At 38.6% G+C, this 16,722-nt stretch overlaps 2 protein-coding genes across 6 annotated transcripts; one reads left to right on the forward strand and one right to left on the reverse strand.

The window, feature by feature from the left end:
* Window positions 1-6,917: 6,917 nt before the first annotated feature.
* On the reverse strand, window positions 6,918-7,695 carry LOC137747511 (uncharacterized). Its single transcript, XM_068487637.1, has 2 exons — window positions 7,192-7,695; window positions 6,918-7,059 (listed from the first exon to the last, which is right to left on the reverse strand). The coding sequence occupies exons 1-2, from the start codon at window positions 7,580-7,582 to the stop codon at window positions 6,980-6,982; spliced, it is 471 nt and encodes a 156-aa protein (XP_068343738.1). The 5' UTR covers window positions 7,583-7,695; the 3' UTR covers window positions 6,918-6,979.
* A 4,869-nt stretch (window positions 7,696-12,564) lies between these two features.
* Window positions 12,565-16,409, forward strand: LOC137746825 (uncharacterized). Of its 5 annotated transcripts, none has more exons than XM_068486838.1 (13): window positions 12,565-13,053; window positions 13,161-13,199; window positions 13,298-13,440; window positions 13,709-13,784; window positions 13,928-14,225; window positions 14,310-14,419; window positions 14,528-14,575; window positions 14,662-14,865; window positions 15,088-15,189; window positions 15,385-15,518; window positions 15,632-15,770; window positions 15,922-16,077; window positions 16,160-16,409. In XM_068486838.1, exons 1-13 carry the CDS (start codon window positions 12,857-12,859, stop codon window positions 16,182-16,184), a joined length of 1,671 nt encoding a protein of 556 aa, XP_068342939.1. In that variant the 5' UTR covers window positions 12,565-12,856; the 3' UTR covers window positions 16,185-16,409. The 5 variants fall into 5 exon arrangements, with proteins under 5 accessions (XP_068342939.1, XP_068342942.1, XP_068342940.1 ...); XM_068486841.1 differs by having other exon boundaries at window positions 12,566-13,053; window positions 15,940-16,077; XM_068486839.1 differs by having other exon boundaries at window positions 12,568-13,053; window positions 13,931-14,225.
* Window positions 16,410-16,722: the final 313 nt, after the last annotated feature.

Raw genomic sequence — 16,722 nt, forward strand, 5'->3', positions numbered from 1 at the left:
CAAAAACTCTTTTGTCTTCTCAATGAATGAGAGATCATTACCGGCCAATATCACATCATCCACATACACAAGAATAGCCGTAAGACTTGCGCCTTTGGATCGGACGAACAAAGAGTAGTCCGCGTTGGATTGTTGATAACCTGCAACCTTGAGTGCAGAAGAAAGCTTCAGAAACCACTGCCTTGAAGTCTGTTTAAGTCCATAAAGGGACTTCTGAAGCTTGCATACAAGTGTCTCCCCCTTTCGTCCGTAGCCAGGTGGAAGGCGCATGTAAACATCTTCAAGTAAGTCGCCATGGAGGAAGGCATTATTGACATCGAGTTGGTACAAATGCCAACCTTGAGCAGCGGCAACACCAAGGAGTAAACGAACGGTGACCATCTTAGCAACAGGAGCAAAAGTCTCCTTGTAGTCAAGACCTTCAATTTGGGTATATCCCTTGGCAACCAGCCGGGCCTTATAGCGTTCCACAGAACCATCTGGATTAAGCTTGATTTTGTAAACCCATTTGCAACCAATGGGTTTCTTCCCAGGAGGAAGAGATTGGAGAGTCCAAGTGTGGTTGGCCTCAAGGGCAGAAATCTCATCTCTCATGGCCTGGCACCATTTAGGATCTTTAATGGCCTGCAAATAAGTTTGAGGTTCTTTGACAAGGGAAAGTGAGGTAGTAAAGGCATGGTGAGGGTGGGACAAACGATCATAAGATAGAAAGTGAGAGAGAGAGAGTGAGAAGTAATACCTTTGTGTGATTCAACGTGAGAGGTCGATGATTGGTTGGAACGAGAAGGTAACTTGACACCAACATGAAATTGTTGTAGGTAGGGAGGTGGTCGAGTGGCTCGGGTGGAAGAGCGACTAGAGGTGGGGGCAGGCTGAGACGAGGGGTCGTCAGAGGTGGGGAGAGGTAGGTTGGTGGAGGTGTCGATGGGTAAGGCAAATGGAGGCACAGTGTCGGGGACATTGGTGCCGTGAAGAATGGAAGGTGTAGGATGAGTAGGTGATGAGTCAAGGTTAGGAGGTGTGAGTGAAACAGGTGATGGATCGTAAGAGAAATCAGCTATGTTAGGGAGAGATGGGTATAGTGGTGGATGAGTCATGTCAGAGTGTGATGCGGAAGGTGTGTTAAAAGGGAAGGTATGTTCACGAAAGAGCACATCACGGGAGATGAATATTTTCCGTGTGTGGAGGTCATAAACCTTGTACCCTTTCTTGCCATATGGGTAACCAATAAATATGCATGGGGTGGACCGAGCATCAAATTTGGATGGATGATGTGCATGTGTAGATGCAAAGCAAAGACAGCCAAAAACCTTCAAATGTGAATATTTAGGTGGTTTGTGAAACAAAAGATCGTAAGGCGTTTTACCATGCAAGACTTGAGTGGGTGTACGATTGATAAGGTAGGCAGCGGTGAGGATGGCTTCGCCCCAAAAATTGGTAGGCAGGTGAGCTTGAATGAGGAGTGCCCTAGCAATGTTGAGAAGGTGACGGTGTTTGCGTTCGGCCACCCCATTTTGTTGGGGGGTAGCCACACATGTTGTTTCATGTAAGATGCCTTTGGTGGAGTAGAAATCAACAAGTTTAAATTCTGGGCCATTATCACTTCTAATGGTCTTCACTCGATGAGAAAACTGATTTTCAACAAGGTGGATGAAGTTAAGTAAATGGTGTCGTGTGTCGGATTTGTGTTGCATTAAGTAAATCCAAGTACAACGAGTGTGATCATCAACAATTGTGAGAAAATATTGAGCTCCAGTGAGGGAAGCAATGCGAAAACCCCCCCAAATATCAATATGTAATAGTTCAAAAGGCATGCTAGTTGAAATTTCACTTATTGGAAATGGAGATCTCGTTTGTTTGGCGAGAGGACACACAAGACAATTATTGGAAATACAAGAACCAAGGGCAGGAGGAGAAAGTGAAGTATGGCGAAGGGCTTGGTCAGAGAGGTGGCCTAGGCGTTGATGCCAAAGGTGTGGTGATATTTTCTGAACAGCATGAGTGGTGGATATGGTAGGTCTTCTGTTGGTGCCGTCCAAAAAATACAAGCCTTCTCGTTCACTCCCCGTCCCAATCATCTTTCCCGAACGAAGGTCCTGAATCACACAAAAATGGCTTAGAAAAATCGTGATACACAAGGACTGATAGGCAAGCTGACTAATGGAAATTAGATTGAGCTGGAAAGTGGGGACACAAAGAACATCGTGTAAAACAAAATCTGTGGAAAATTGCATGGTCCCTATGTGTGTTACTGCGGCATAGGTACCATCGGGCTGTTTCACGGTCTTATTCCTAACAGGCACATAAGAGGTTAACAAAGTATGTGATGTAATGATGTGATATGTGGCACCGCTATCCAAGATCCACGATGATTTCTGACCATGAGAAGTGAAGGAAAAAACTTTACCTGAAAGATCATTTAGAGAGGGATTTTTACCAACATTGTGTGCCTTGGCTTGGTTGTTATTGAGCATGGTCATTATTTGCTTGCACTGATCTGGTGTGAATGGGAAGGAAGTTGACAATTCCTTTATGTCAAGATTACTTGAAACATTGTTACCCCTGGATTTCTCCTGCTTAGGATGGCTTCTTTGTTGCTCCGGATCCGCTCTTTTCAGTTTTCGACAATAATCTATCGTATGGCCTTTCCAGCCACAATATTCACATTTCAAATGGGCACGGCAAGCTTCAGTGGTGTGATTGTTTTTGTTGCAGCGAGTACACTTCACATCAGCATATTTCTTGCTGGAGTCGGATCCTTGGGCCGCAAACACAGCAGCCTCATGTACTGATGATTTTCCTGCAGTAGCGTCATGCTGCTTCTCATGTCGTAGCACAAGAGAGTACACCTTATTGACTGGTGGAAGTGGATCCATTAAGAGAATTTGATCCTTTACTGCACTGAAGGTTTCATTAAGTCCCATAAGAAACTTAATGGCCTTTTGATTTTGTTGAAAGGCCAACACATGTTGCAAGGTGTCATAGTCGCAATCTGGTAGACTGATGGCAGCATCTCTTTCGTCCCATAATGCTTTGAGTTTGGTGAAATAAGAACTCACAGTTATTGTTCCTTGGGTGCAATCATGAATCGCGCTCTCAATGTGATACAGTTGCATATTGTTCGTTTGAGAGAAACGTTCTTTCAAGTCCTCCCAAACTTGATACGCAAGATCACAGTAAATAATACTTGATTGAATTTCTGGTGATATGGAGTTTACTAACCATGTTTTAACTAAACTGTTGCATCGATCCCATTGATGCAAGTCTGCTGCAGCGACCTTCTTTTCTGGTTTCTTGAAAGTTCCATCAACGAAACTCAACTTGTTTTTGGCTTTCAATGCTCCAATCATCGCCCTGCTCCAGGTGTTGTAGTTGTCTGGAGTGAGCGGCTGAGAAACAAGCATCATCCCCGGCTGATCAGAATGATGCAGGTAATAAGCATGGTTGACATCATAAATGGTTGCCTCCGTTGAACCAGATGGGTTCAGTTTATCGTTGTGCTCGGCCATAGTGGGCGGCTAGGGTTTAATAATTTCTTCGGTCCCAAGTTATCTCTCTGGTACCATGTAGAAAAACCAATAGGGTTTGAATAATAGTTTTCGTATTTTCTTATTCAGAAAAGGTATACAACTCCAACTATATATACAAGCTAAGTGCTAAACTAGGTAATTACAAGTTGACTTATGAAACAAGAAACTAATTTAATACAAAGATACTTTCCTATAGAGCCGAAGTCTCATTCCTGATTATCTCAATCTTCAACAATATATATGGGCAGATTCGTGACACTATTTTACATAACTTTTTACATACGTTTTTGTAGAGCTCACTTTATAATGTATTTTAACAGTTTGGACCGTCTATCTTTTAGAACATCAATCATGCATGCAAAAAATTAGACAAATACAAAATCATTAAGAAATTCATTTGTAGTGAAGAAAATGGACGAATACGGTTCTACAAAGAAAGCCTAAACCTTTGATCCAACGGTCATATGGTTTCGAATTCGTGTGATTTTTCGGTATACCAAAACGTGTGTCAAAAGTTATGCCACAAAATATATATTTTTTACACTACTTTTGACACACATTTTTGTAGATCCCACTTCGTAATGTATTTCAACGATCCGAACCATATATCTGTTAGGTATTCCTTCAGATATCATGTCTACCAAAAGTCACTCAAACCGAATTCATATGACAAATGGATTAAGAGTTTAGGGTTTGTTTGTAGAGCCTTTTTTTTTTTTTTGGCTTTGTAACCAAAATGGTCATTGAGATTTGCATAACTCCTCATTTTGGTCTCTGAGATTGTCCACTATCAATCATTTTGGTCATTCAGTGAAAAATTATGTTAAATAATGATCAAAATGACAAAATTACCCTCAATTTAATAAACAATAGGCCAAAATGATTTGACAGGGTATTTTTATCATTTTATTCTTATTTTATGGAGATTTTTCAGCGAATGACCAAAGTGATTGATTGTGGACAAACTCAGGGACCAAGTCTATCTATTTTAAATGTCATGGACCAAACTGAGGAGTTATGCAAATCTCATAGACCACTTTGGCTAAAAAGCCTTTTTTTTTTCACCACAAATGAATGTCTTAATCATTTTGGATTGGTCTAATTTTTTACAAGGATGATCTATGAATGATGTTCTAAAAGATAGACAATTCGGGTCATTAAAAATATATTACGGAGTGGACTCACAAAAAAATGTGTCAAAAATCATGTAAAAAAATTGGTACCATTTTCAGCTACAGGAGAATATGTCTTTAAATCAGTATGCATACATCACATAAAAAGTCATAGGCATGAGCATGTTTTTAAAGTTTTAATAATCTTGGCAACGATAAAAGGCCATATGCTTAATGTTTTTGGTAGTGCTTGTTGGAGCCAACCTGTTTTCTTCACTTTAATTTAAATCCACCGCCTAAATTCAATAGTCATAACAAAAGACCAACGCAGCATACACACCATTTCGATTGAGATTAACACTTCAAACTCAGTTTATATATTTAAAAGAAAAATAAGATCATTTACTCTTAAATTTATTTAAATTACGGGAGGAAATTCAAACGAGAAGTTGATTGCAAAAACAAATGCTTTTAATTAAATGGGCTAAAAGCCACATATTCATCGACATTGTTGAAGTTGAATGGCTTTTTAAAGTAATCTGCCGATTACCCACGATAAGCAAGCTAAAGTATCCATGCACTATATCACCGACCCAACTAAAATGTTTTGTTAATAGGTAATCTTAAACCTTAATGGATTAAGATTTAAGTGAGTTTTAACGAAAAGCTCACCGTACTGTTCACTTTAACGAAAAATCACATTTTTACACTAAAAAGTCACACCTGTTACTATTCACTTTACCCTTTATTTTGTCCTTATTATTAAAACTTAAAATTTTTAAGCCATTTTCATTAGTTTTCCTGAAGATTAAAGTATAACATGTGAACAGAATCTTATACAGGTAGCTTCACTGCCTTCCTCTTCAAGAAAGAGCATGAGTCTAGCCGCCCTCCTCTTTCCTGTTCAGTTTCCTTAGTTTACCATTCAAAAGTAAAAGACAAAACATTCCTTGTGGTTAACAGTGTCATGTAATTTAACATTTATTTTAGGGCTAATTATATTTTATATCCCTTAGGAATGGAACGCTTTTTTTTTTTTTTTTTTTTCAGATAAAGACCACGAAGTGTTCCCACGCTTTATGGGACTAATATCCAATTTTCAAAATAGGCTATGAGGATCCAATTTTCTCACATTACACTATAAAATTTTGAAATTGTAATAAATTTAGACCTTTATTGGTCAAAATGGGTCATGAGGATCCATTAAATTGATGCATTTTTATTTATTTATAAATATGGCGCAAATGTAGTTTACATATTGCTTCAGCTCATATGTTAGTCTCATGCTCATAGCTTCATCAATTTATTGAAGGATCAAACAGTCAATTAGACTAAAAAAAATAAGCGGATACAATTTCAATATCTTCTGATGTAATATGAGAATTTTAAAATGTTGCGACTCATTTTCAAAATCACTTTAAAGTGGAGGGTATAAGCAGTTTTGTGTTGCCTCGACGATCTTTGGTAGCGTTGCTTTTTGCAGTAGCTTTGTGTGAGGGTCTCGGTGTTAAAGTTTGTCACGTCTATCGTCTTTTGTGACAAATCTATTCTGGAACACTCTTGGTTCTAATGGTCTTTTGCGGTAGCCGTATAGGGGTTTAATTCATTTATATTTTTTGCGAATTATCTCCAAATCAAAAACTTTGTTACTGAAAAATATGTACCCATACCTATTATACTTGTTGTTCTTGGTAATGAAAATTCTTCCGCTTTTGTTAAAAGATTTATATATTCATCATCTAAACCGGAGTATCAAAAATTAAGACGAGGAATATTCTTGGAAAGTTCTATGCGAGCTAGAGCTAAGCATGCATTGTTTGAAAAAAACAAACAAACAAAAAGAAAAAGAAGACATCATGTTGTAGTGCATTGTATATTATAATTTGTTACATTCAAATTACAGAATCAAAGTGTCGGACATAAACATTCAGACAGACAGACTGATTAATTAATTCAACTAAATGAGAAAAAAAAAAAAAAAAAAAAGAAGAGAGAGCAGACAAATAGAATGAGAACATTGCCAAATTTCCAGCCAAAGAAAAACCAAAAGCAAAAAGTCAATCCATCCTAGTACAAGTTGGTTCACATAACTCTAAACAACTACTTTTCAAAATTTTAATCCCTCCAGTTTTTATTTTTAGGCCAAATCAGATTAATGATCCTATGATAGTGTATTAGAAAGATTGTGACCATTAAATCCCATTTGGCCTTATTTTTTATCCATGCGAGCAAAGTCGGTGGGGTGGGGGGAAATTGGAATCATAAACAACAATCATTGACGAAGTTTGACGTTGATGTTTTGGTTACAATTTTAACTCTGGTTTGGTTACATTGATCTCACGAACCCTGTCTCACCGTGCAAGCAACGACCTGGGCCCACTGCCTCAGCCGCGTCTTCACCGTCTGCGGCGTATCTCCTGCACCCAACATTACATTTTCCCGAGAAACAAACAGAAAAGTAAGGAACTTGAATCATAAACATGATGAATAAATGAAGAAGAACAAAACCCTGTCTATTTTTAAAATCACGTGAAAATATATATACATACCTGGTCCGATAATGGTATGGGGGCTGCCGATGGGGGAGGTCACCGAGTCGCACTCGGACGGCGTCGGGGAAAACGACGTCGTTGGAGTTGCCGTAGACTTATTAGAAACCGAGTCACCGTAATTCTTGTTAACCGCGTAGTAAAGTCCCAACGCGGGAAAAGTGTCAGCGAGTCGCTTATCGGACTCGGGCGAGTCAAACCCGAACCCTAGCTCGATGCAGGCTTTCAACTCGTCGAGGTCTTCGTCAGTGACGCTTTTGCTCCGCTGGAGGTTCGATCTGCCGTTGATTTTCTTGCGGCGGTGCCATGCCTCGTCGCGGTATGCGTCCGGGGACCACGACCGCTGCTTGTAGAGCGGTGGAGGAGGAGGCGGCAGGTGGGGTTCAGACATGGGCGCAGCCACCGCCCCGGGCGTTGTCGGTGGGGGGATGTGCGGCGGAGGTCGGAGGACCTCGCGCGCTGGGGGCTCTTTGGAGCGCTTATGGCTTGGTTGGCGTTTTTTGGTTTGTTATGAAGGAAGAGGGTTTAATAGGGCGGGGGGGAGGTGGATGGTGTGGCCCAGTAGAGACTTTGCTTTGGTTAGTCCTCGTCATGATGACCTGTTCCCATTGTTGCTTCTTCACTAGGTTTTGGAAACTTCTCATTTTTTATCCTTGTTCGAGTGTTTTGGTAATATTTATTTTCTGTTTGGTTCTGGGGAAAATGTTTGGAGAGGAAAGGGTTTGGAAACTTCTCGTCTTTGATGCTTCACATGAGTAAAAGTGGTTAAACGGGTACACCCACCACCTTGTATTTTAGTTTTAATTAAGGTAAATATATGATATGCATGAAGAAGTGACGGATTAATGTGTGATTATGCTTTAAGGGGAAATGGTTCGCACTCTTTTTTTTCTTTCTCTTTTTGTACTTATGTCATTGTTTTTAGTCGTATAATTGAATGAATAAAAAAAAAATCTACAAAATAAATTAAAAAAATAAGCGCACCAGAAAAAAACGAGAGTGTGAAAATCACTTACATGTTTAGGATTTATGGGTTTGGAGAAAATATATGGAGCCCATTCTAGGTATATCGTATACTAAAAAAATTATGTTAGCCTCAAATGATTAAGTATGCAAGAATCAATTAACAATACTTAAAATGAAGTTACTCATATGACAAACTTATACAAAATTGGATTATTGTATTTAGAGAAAAGGGTGATGTTAGATTTACCAACACAAAGTTGGCTGTCTTGGAATTGAAGTAGGTAATCACAGTATTACACTGAAAGGCTCTCATAACTAGTGAAGCTAAAATTGTTGAAAAGCTGCAAGTGGATTGAGCTTGTGAAGACAATAGGTTGTAACACAAAGCCTAGAGGAGGGGTGAATAAGCTTAATCTAATTTTCATAAATTTGAATTATTAATCACGTTAATTATGTATACAGTAGAAATAGAAAATAAGTTTGATTAACAAGTGTAACAAGCGATGCAAATAATAATCAGACATCAGGACTGAAAGCAAATATCAATCTTATTACACAGATAAATAAAGTGCATAAACTAAATCATAGGATACAAGGGTTTTGCGAGGTAAAACATCAATATATGGAGAAACATCCTCGGGCACACAACCAATGACACAAATCCACTATTAGAAAAGTAACTTTAGAAGACTCATCTAATAGACTTATGCAAGCACCATGACGCAACCTTAGCCTAGCACACAAGGACACCCCAAGACTCCCAGGAGTTGCACAGCTGCTACTTTGTCTTTCGCCACTATGACAATCTCGCTTCACGACTCTTCTCCACAGGATCTTCCACACATAATCTCAAGATATGGAATTGTGATGAAACCCTGGAAAAATCTCAAACACGGAACATATCTTCTAGGAACATGATATATGCACATGAACTCACTCATCAAAAACTGTTTACAAGCATATAATATTTTCTCTCTAAAGTATAAGTGATTCTCTCTATTCTGTGTACAACTTTCTGGGCAACAAGCTGGCCTATAGATAATGTTTCATGTGTAAACCCTAGCACCAACCCTTCAAGGCTGAGGGGCTTTCTTTTCAAAGCCTTACATCTAAAACTAATAAGGACCTGCACCTGCCACTCATATTAATCCACGCCAAAATTATAAGCCTTAAAAGAAACGTTAATATGATTATATAAAATAACTGAGTTAGCTTAATTTAATTAGACCAATTAGCTTAATTTAATTAGACCAAATTAGCTTCCAAAACACCATAGGATGAAATGACACTTCAATCCTGCACACGCAGAAAAACATTTTCATGCTTCCAAACCGTCTAAGAATGCATGTACATCTCTAAGTCTTACTTAATTACCGCCCTAAACTTGAGATTGTGACATAGAAACCGTAGAACAACGACCATTGATTGGACTTGATCTTCTATAGCTTGAGTAAAGTTGATCCTAACATCAAGTCTCAACTTGTTAGGAAAATGCCAACACAAAGGATATGCACTAACAGCTTGAGATAGGGTTGGATGCACAATTACGTAACTTGACACACACGGTACGTAATAGAAGGGAATATGCTTCAATTGGTGCATTCATTTATGACATTAATTAAGTAACTTGATAATCAGTTTAGTTTTGTTTCATTTTCAATTAGTTCAACTTGCCGTTTAGTTTTATTTCATTTTCATGTTAATGGAGTGGGTCACAACTAACCAGGGTTGCTCAAACTTCAATTATTTTATAGCTACGTTTGCATGTAAAGAAATTAAAATAGTACACAATTAATTATTATTTTATTTTGGGTAGGAACTATGGTATTGTGATAATACATAATTAATTATGAGAGTAATTAAGTACACGAGCAGGTTTAATTTGTATTATATATATAGTTGGTTGAAAGATAGAACACGCCATAATATTTTAATTCACAATGTCACGATTGAGTTTGCTAAAGCTTAATTATAACATATTCTTTAATCAAACAATCCAATACGCAAACCTCTGTATAAATTACCAACTGATCACTGTTAAGCTATAATACATGCCAATTACTTCACGTACCCAGAAACCTGCAAGAGGTTGCGTGCATGGGTCTCTGGCGGCTTAATTTCCAATAAGTCGCATAAGTTCCGGAGAGTTTGGACAAATTAATGTCATATATGATAGAGGGGTGAATCCGTGCAATTTTCTTTCATTAATTCTTTGACCAAGAAGAGAAGGTGGGTGCCGATTTGCTATATGCCAAAGTTCTTATTTTTAGGAGTACGTATATGATATAAGTACGTTTTTACTATAACGCCTTGTATTAATAATATAAAATATGTGTAAATTTTTGTCTACAAATTATTTTACCATTAATATAAAATGTTAAATAGCAGTATATTATAAGTTGCTGCCTACTTTTACATACCATATATGATATATGATATGTCATATGTTATGCATTACATCAAATATTGTATGAATTATGATATTTTATAATTGGAAATTTGCAGCTGTGTGTTTGATGGTTATGACTTTGGAGTCCCATGTCTCGACCCTTCCAAGCCCTAAAACTAAAAGCTGAGGAAATAGTGACATGGGAATTATGCAAAGTGCCGTTTATCATGTCAGGTGTCCCATGTCTTTTGAAATTTAACCCAAAAGCACTTTCTAATTAGTAATCATTGGTCAGCGCAGCAGTTTCTAGTCGGCGGAAAATCAAGCCAGCACATTTGAAAAATAAAAAAAGTTCATTTCAATACATATTGGTTTATAGATTTTGAGCAAAAGCAGCAGTTTAAAGGACACATCAATTGGTTTCTGCTTCGTGGGGTTTCTACTTATGATCCGTGCAGCATCACCTAAATTCTAAAGCCAAAAGCTATCAATGGAAGTGCTTTTTGATGCCTTAATTTAAGTTTGTTTCCCGAAAAAAAAGAGGAGGCAGGCACCCATCATTCGGTCCTGGGATCCCAAGCTAATATTTGACTTGAATTATTAACGTGTGCCTTTTCATGTATCTGGGTACTTAACGACAAAAACCAAGTAACAAATTTGATGACATAGGGTGGTGCCTTGTTATTTGCTTTTAGAGGACTAACTTATTGGTTTGTTAATGGATATATTATGTCGCAAGAGAGATGAATTGGGTTAGAGGTAGAGCCATCCCGATATGAAATGAGTCTTAAGAGGAATTTTTTAAATACATTTAATATTATCTACATTAAGAGAAATTAGTGAAAAAATAGGTTAAACCACAATAAGTTAACTATAATAATTTGATTCACTTTGAGCGAAAATCAAATTTAAAGCATGTCACTTACAAGTGAAAAGAAATACATAGACCGTAGTACTAAGTGACGCTTAAAGTAAAAATTTTAAAGAGTCATTTTTAATAAGTAATTAAATAATATATATTTTTTTAATGTCATTTAAAAAAATTTCTTCTTGCTTTTTGAAAAATAATTCTTCCCTTTCTCCCAAACAAAAAATTGAAAGAAAAGCTAACGATAGCTGACTCAGTTGATAAGGTTCCTGCCTTGTGTATCGTTCCATTAAGATTCGAGTCTTTCTACCTGCAGTCCTCGTTACTGCGTAATCTGTAAATTCCTGCATAAATACAAGTAACAATTGCCAGTTAGATATCACATATAAATCTTTCCGACTCAAAATTATAGATATGTCTTGACGCTAGTGGTGAGCGTAATCAATCTCTCCCCTAAACTTTTAACAAACACACTAAAACTCTGAAAGAAGAGGAAATTTTGGGGGAAGGGTGCTGCTGCACAACACGTGAAGAAGCCTGAAGAGAAAGCATCACGTGAAGAAGTCTTGAAAAAATGGGACGAGCCGTAATTTTCATTTTTCAATTAGTAAAATATATATAACGTTACACATTAATTTTTGGGCCTGTATAAAATCAAAGGGCTCCAATACGAAGCCGAGGCGGCCTCCTCACCAAAAAGAGCTTGAACTCTTTAAGGTGTCCTCTTTTAGTTAAATTTATGGCTCAGCCCCATATGCACTTCGTTACATGTAATTTTTTTCCTTGTTGATCGAAGATTGTTATGAAAATTGGGTCATCATTGATGTTGGAAATTAGGCATAGGAAGATTAGACCAGTTGCCAAACAATGGACTATTAGTCGGATAGTTATGAGTCAAGACATAATAATGTGAGCCAGATTAGCTGTCTAGTATAGAGGTTGTAAGGTTTGAAGGCGTGATGGAGCGATACGTCTACCTAACCCACCAACTGGTCGAATTTACGATACAAGTGGTTTCTGTCTTCCTTCGTTCATTATTGTAACCTAAGTTCCACTAGAGCTGCAATCAGACAAAACATGTTGGCCACACTATGGTAATCCGTACAAATTTTTCAAAAGTTTTCAAATTTTCATGAAAAAATTGGAATTCGCAATCCAACTTGCGCCCCTGCATAAAATCCTTGTTCAAATTCTCCAAAAGTAGAGATGCAAAAGTATGACAGTCTTGGGCTCGAGTAAATGTGGGCCGAAGACCCAAAATATCAAACATGTGGGCTTGAAAAAACCCAAAAAACCAAAGTCCTGTAAATTCTGCTCATCGTTCTCATGGCATAAGTCGGTGACAGAGGAGGCAAAGTGCAACAACTACCAAAAGGGTTAGGGCTCCCGTCAGGTTCGCAACTGAACCAGTCGACGCGAATCGAATCGAATCCGGTGGAAAGATGTGGCACGAAGCTAGGAGGTCGGAGCGGAAGGTCCACGACATGATGGACGCCGCTCGAAAGCGAGCTCAACGACGTGCCGTTTTCCTGGCCAAGCGCCGCGGCGACCCCCAGCAGTCGATCCAGGTCGTCGGCTCCCGCTGCCGCTTGTACCGCGATGACGGCCTCTACCAAGCCGCCGAGGACCAGCAAGGCCTGTAATGCCTCTTTCCCTCAACTCTTCTTCTTCTTTCAGCTCCAGTTTGCATATGTGTATTGTATGTATAATCACGACGTCGTTTTGTTCGAATTCAATACCTTTCAGGATTCCTTGGAATGGGAAGCAGGATGTTCTGATCGATAGGTATAAATTTCGATTCTTTTTTCATTTTACTGTTGATTTTATGTTAAATTTGTGAAGTTTTTTTAGCTTGAATTGTGTATTGGTAATGTGAAATGCAGATTTGATGGCCGAGCTCTGCTCGATTTTATTCGAGATACCCGGCACTTGCGTGCTCAAGAAAAGTCCGAAGAAGAGGAGGAATTAGAAGAGTTTGTTAATTTTGAGCGTTATCGGGATTTAATTAAGCATCGTCGTAGAGGATGTCGGTACTTTATTTTAATTTCTTATCGTGTGTATTCATTTAACTGTGGATTACATTGTAGATTACTGACCATGCTTATGTTAATTAGCTGTATCACGGTCTCAAGTTCATAGGTTATACATTGTTTTTCTGTATCTATAAAGGCTAAAATAATGCAAAATGTTACCACTGGAAGACAAAAATTATCAATCTTTGATGTTCGAAATGTTAAATGCGATATTGGGTTTTAGTTTAAGATTTTCACGGTTTAAGCTTCTTACATTAACAGTTACCGATGATGAGGGTTTGCTACATGTGGATCAAGAGATAGAGGCCAAGTTTACAGCTCCTTTTGCTCCTAAGAGGTTTGACTTTTACTTTTGCATATTTCCATGTGCAGGTCTTCTCGTATAGTGCATTAAATAAATTTGTTCGATAGTGATAAGATCAAGGATACTACGATAGTCTTGCTTGTGGCATCATATCTTGTGTTTTGATGCACGTGTAGCAGGTCTCAGGTGCAACAACCTTCTGCTGTTAAGGGCTCTTATTCGCAGGTGGGGTACTCTTATGAAGGGGATGGAAAAGATGAGGCCCAGTTTTCGGACCCTGATGATAACGATGAAGATGATGATGAAGATGAGGATGATGATGATTTCAACAGTGATGACAGCAGTGATGAAGGAATGGATAAAATAGCAAAAGAGTTTGGTGTAAAAAGATATGGTTGGCTTGTTTACATGGATAAGAAAGCTAAGGAGGAGGAGAAAAGGCAAAAAGAAGTGATCAAAGGCGATCCTGCAATTGTAAGTTCTCACAATTGTGGGTTACATGTGCTTTCTGTTCTAGTAGTCATAATGCATTATTTGATTTTGCAAAAAACTCTGTAGAGGAAGCTGAGTCGCAAGGAAAGAAGGAAGGCTTCTCAGATAGAAAGGGAGAGAGAAAGAGAAGCTGCACGTGTGACTGGAAGTAGGGTGCTCCACCATGACCCATACCGGTAAAAAATGCAAAATTTATTTTCCAAAACTAATTGTCTTCCCATTGCCAAATGGTGGTATTTTGCTTCCCATAACACTTATGATACGATTGCACACTGTGTATGCAGTGAAACTAGACGAAGTCCAACATATGAAGCTTACCCTCGCTCAAGAAGGTAAAATATTTATATCATTGCTGTGCATATCTATATTTTTTCACATAACGACTTTGCTTGATGCCTCTTGTTATTTGCGTGTGCAGATCAAGATCTCGATCATATTCACCATCATACTCACGGAGATATCCTCGCGGACGACATTCTGATGATGGTCATCGAAGCAAACCAACAAATGCTAAAATAGAATATATTACTGAATTCGGGGGATCTGGGGACAAGGATGGATCTAAGCGTGAAGGGTTCTCTCCACTGTCATCTCCTCCCTCACAGACCGATATGTTAAACCGGTCGGAGCACTCGACCTTTTATTCTTGCAAAGATTCATTGGACACTCTTTACTCTGCTGCAGCTTTTCACCCATTTTGTTACCTGAGGCAAAATATTGTGGTTTAGAATAGTTCAGGCTTAGGGTTATCTAACTGCCAAGAGGAAGAGGGAAGGAGGCTTCATTTCTGAAGCTCATTTTGTTCCCCGAAATTGTTATTCCTAATGCTGCTTCTTTCCTGCAGGCCTTCAACTGGTCTCATACTTGAGGCTCTGCATGTTGATCCTGCATCTGGGGCATCCCTTGAGAAGGATAAAGGCACTAAAGTGGTGAAACCACCAGCAAGGTATCTCATGAAGCCCGGATCAGAAGATCTTTTGTTTTTTTTTTCACGTTTTATCTTTGAGGAAACTTAATGATTGAAGACTTTGTTAATCATTGTGCTTATTGTTTTCATCTCTGCTTTTATCACCCGGTTCTTCTGTATCCTTAAAACTATATATTTGTCACTTTTTAAAGTGTATTTTTTCTCAACTCACAGCACATCTTCGGCTATAGCTAAGTTAACTAAGGGAAGTACTTCTGTTGGGCCATTGAAGCAGCAACCAGTGGAGAAGAAAGAAACTCCTCAAGAACGACTTAAAAGGATTATGAGTAAGCAGCTGAACAAACAGAGTATGTCCGACAACTTAATGCATTTCTTACGTTAAACATCTGATTGTTTTTTGAATTTTGTTATCAGTGCCTGACTCGTGGTATATAATATGACAACTTACTTGCTTCTTCAGTTAAGAAAGATACAGCTGCTGAAATAGCTAAAAAGCGAGAGCAGGAGCGCCAGAGGCTGGAAAAACTTGCAGAAACAAGCCGATTAAGTCGATCTAGGCGTCGTAGTCGCAGTAGGAGCTACAGCCGCTCTCCTCCAAGGTAGTTGAATTTTCTTTTTATATAATAGGTGCTGGCTGCAATGTGAATTTAATAAGTCTGATAACCAAATCATGTTATAGTCTTGTCTGGCGGGTCAAAAATTTATGCGTACCACTATGCTGTAATTATAGTCTTTCCCATGACTGTGAAGATGTGTTAATGGCAGAAGACACCGACGTAGTAGAAGTCCGAGCAGAAGCAAGAGTTCGCGAAGGCGTTATTCCCGTTCCCGGTCTCGGTCTCGTTCTCGATCTCGCTCCCCCTCCCGAACTCGTAATCGTTCACGAACTTATTCCCGCTCGCCAAGGTGACTCCACTGTGTTCCTTTTGCTTTTGTTGCCTGGGCTATTTGTACTCCTGGGGATTGATTTCGAGAGCTGACCTTACAGGGTTAGGAGCCGTTCAAGATATTGATGGATATATTGAACAAGGTGATCGGGGTACTTCTTATACTTGTGCTCGAGTGTTTCTGTACTTGTAGTTCTATAAGGTAGCACTGGTCACTACTTTGATTCCTACGTTTGTGGTTCCATCTGTGAGATGATATCCGAAACTTGTTTGTATATGAAATAATATATTAAATGGATGATATGGTTTAGTTTTGTTCTATAAGGCTAATCACATTACCTGTTTGAAGTTCTTCCTTAATATAATGGCACGAAACGAATGTTTGATCTCGTTTGGTGTCTTGGATTGGATTGCATTCATTGTATGCTCCATGAAGAAATGGATGTCAGCGTCCAAATTTTGTACTGAGTTGAAGGTAGAACATGGATTCGTCAAGAATCGAACTTTTTCTCTCCCGATCTTTGCTACTTTTTGTGAGAATTAGAAGAGGTAAGTTGCCTTTATGACTAATCCAGTTTCTATCTTCGACTTGGACAAGATTTGAAAATTGACATCCACTTCTTCCTGTAACTTAGGTTGAAAATCTAGAGTTATCGAATTTAAT

This window comes from Pyrus communis, chromosome 10 (genome assembly GCF_963583255.1).
Source record: "Pyrus communis chromosome 10, drPyrComm1.1, whole genome shotgun sequence".
NCBI classification, from domain to species: Eukaryota; Viridiplantae; Streptophyta; class Magnoliopsida; order Rosales; family Rosaceae; genus Pyrus; species Pyrus communis.

What these genes read in the sequence shown, in the direction of transcription:
- LOC137747511 (XM_068487637.1), bottom strand. Translation starts at nt 7,582, where the DNA reads ATGTCTGAACCCCACCTGCCGCCTCCTCCTCCACCGCTCTACAAGCAG. An exon ending in CCATACCATTATCGGACCAG is followed by an intron (nt 7,060 to 7,191) that starts GTATGTATATAT and finishes TGTTGGGTGCAG; the next exon opens with GAGATACGCCGCAGACGGTG.
- LOC137746825 (XM_068486838.1), top strand. Translation starts at nt 12,857, where the DNA reads ATGTGGCACGAAGCTAGGAGGTCGGAGCGGAAGGTCCACGACATGATG. An exon ending in TAAGCATCGTCGTAGAGGAT is followed by an intron (nt 13,441 to 13,708) that starts GTCGGTACTTTA and finishes TTACATTAACAG; the next exon opens with TTACCGATGATGAGGGTTTG. An exon ending in GCTCCTTTTGCTCCTAAGAG is followed by an intron (nt 13,785 to 13,927) that starts GTTTGACTTTTA and finishes ATGCACGTGTAG; the next exon opens with CAGGTCTCAGGTGCAACAAC.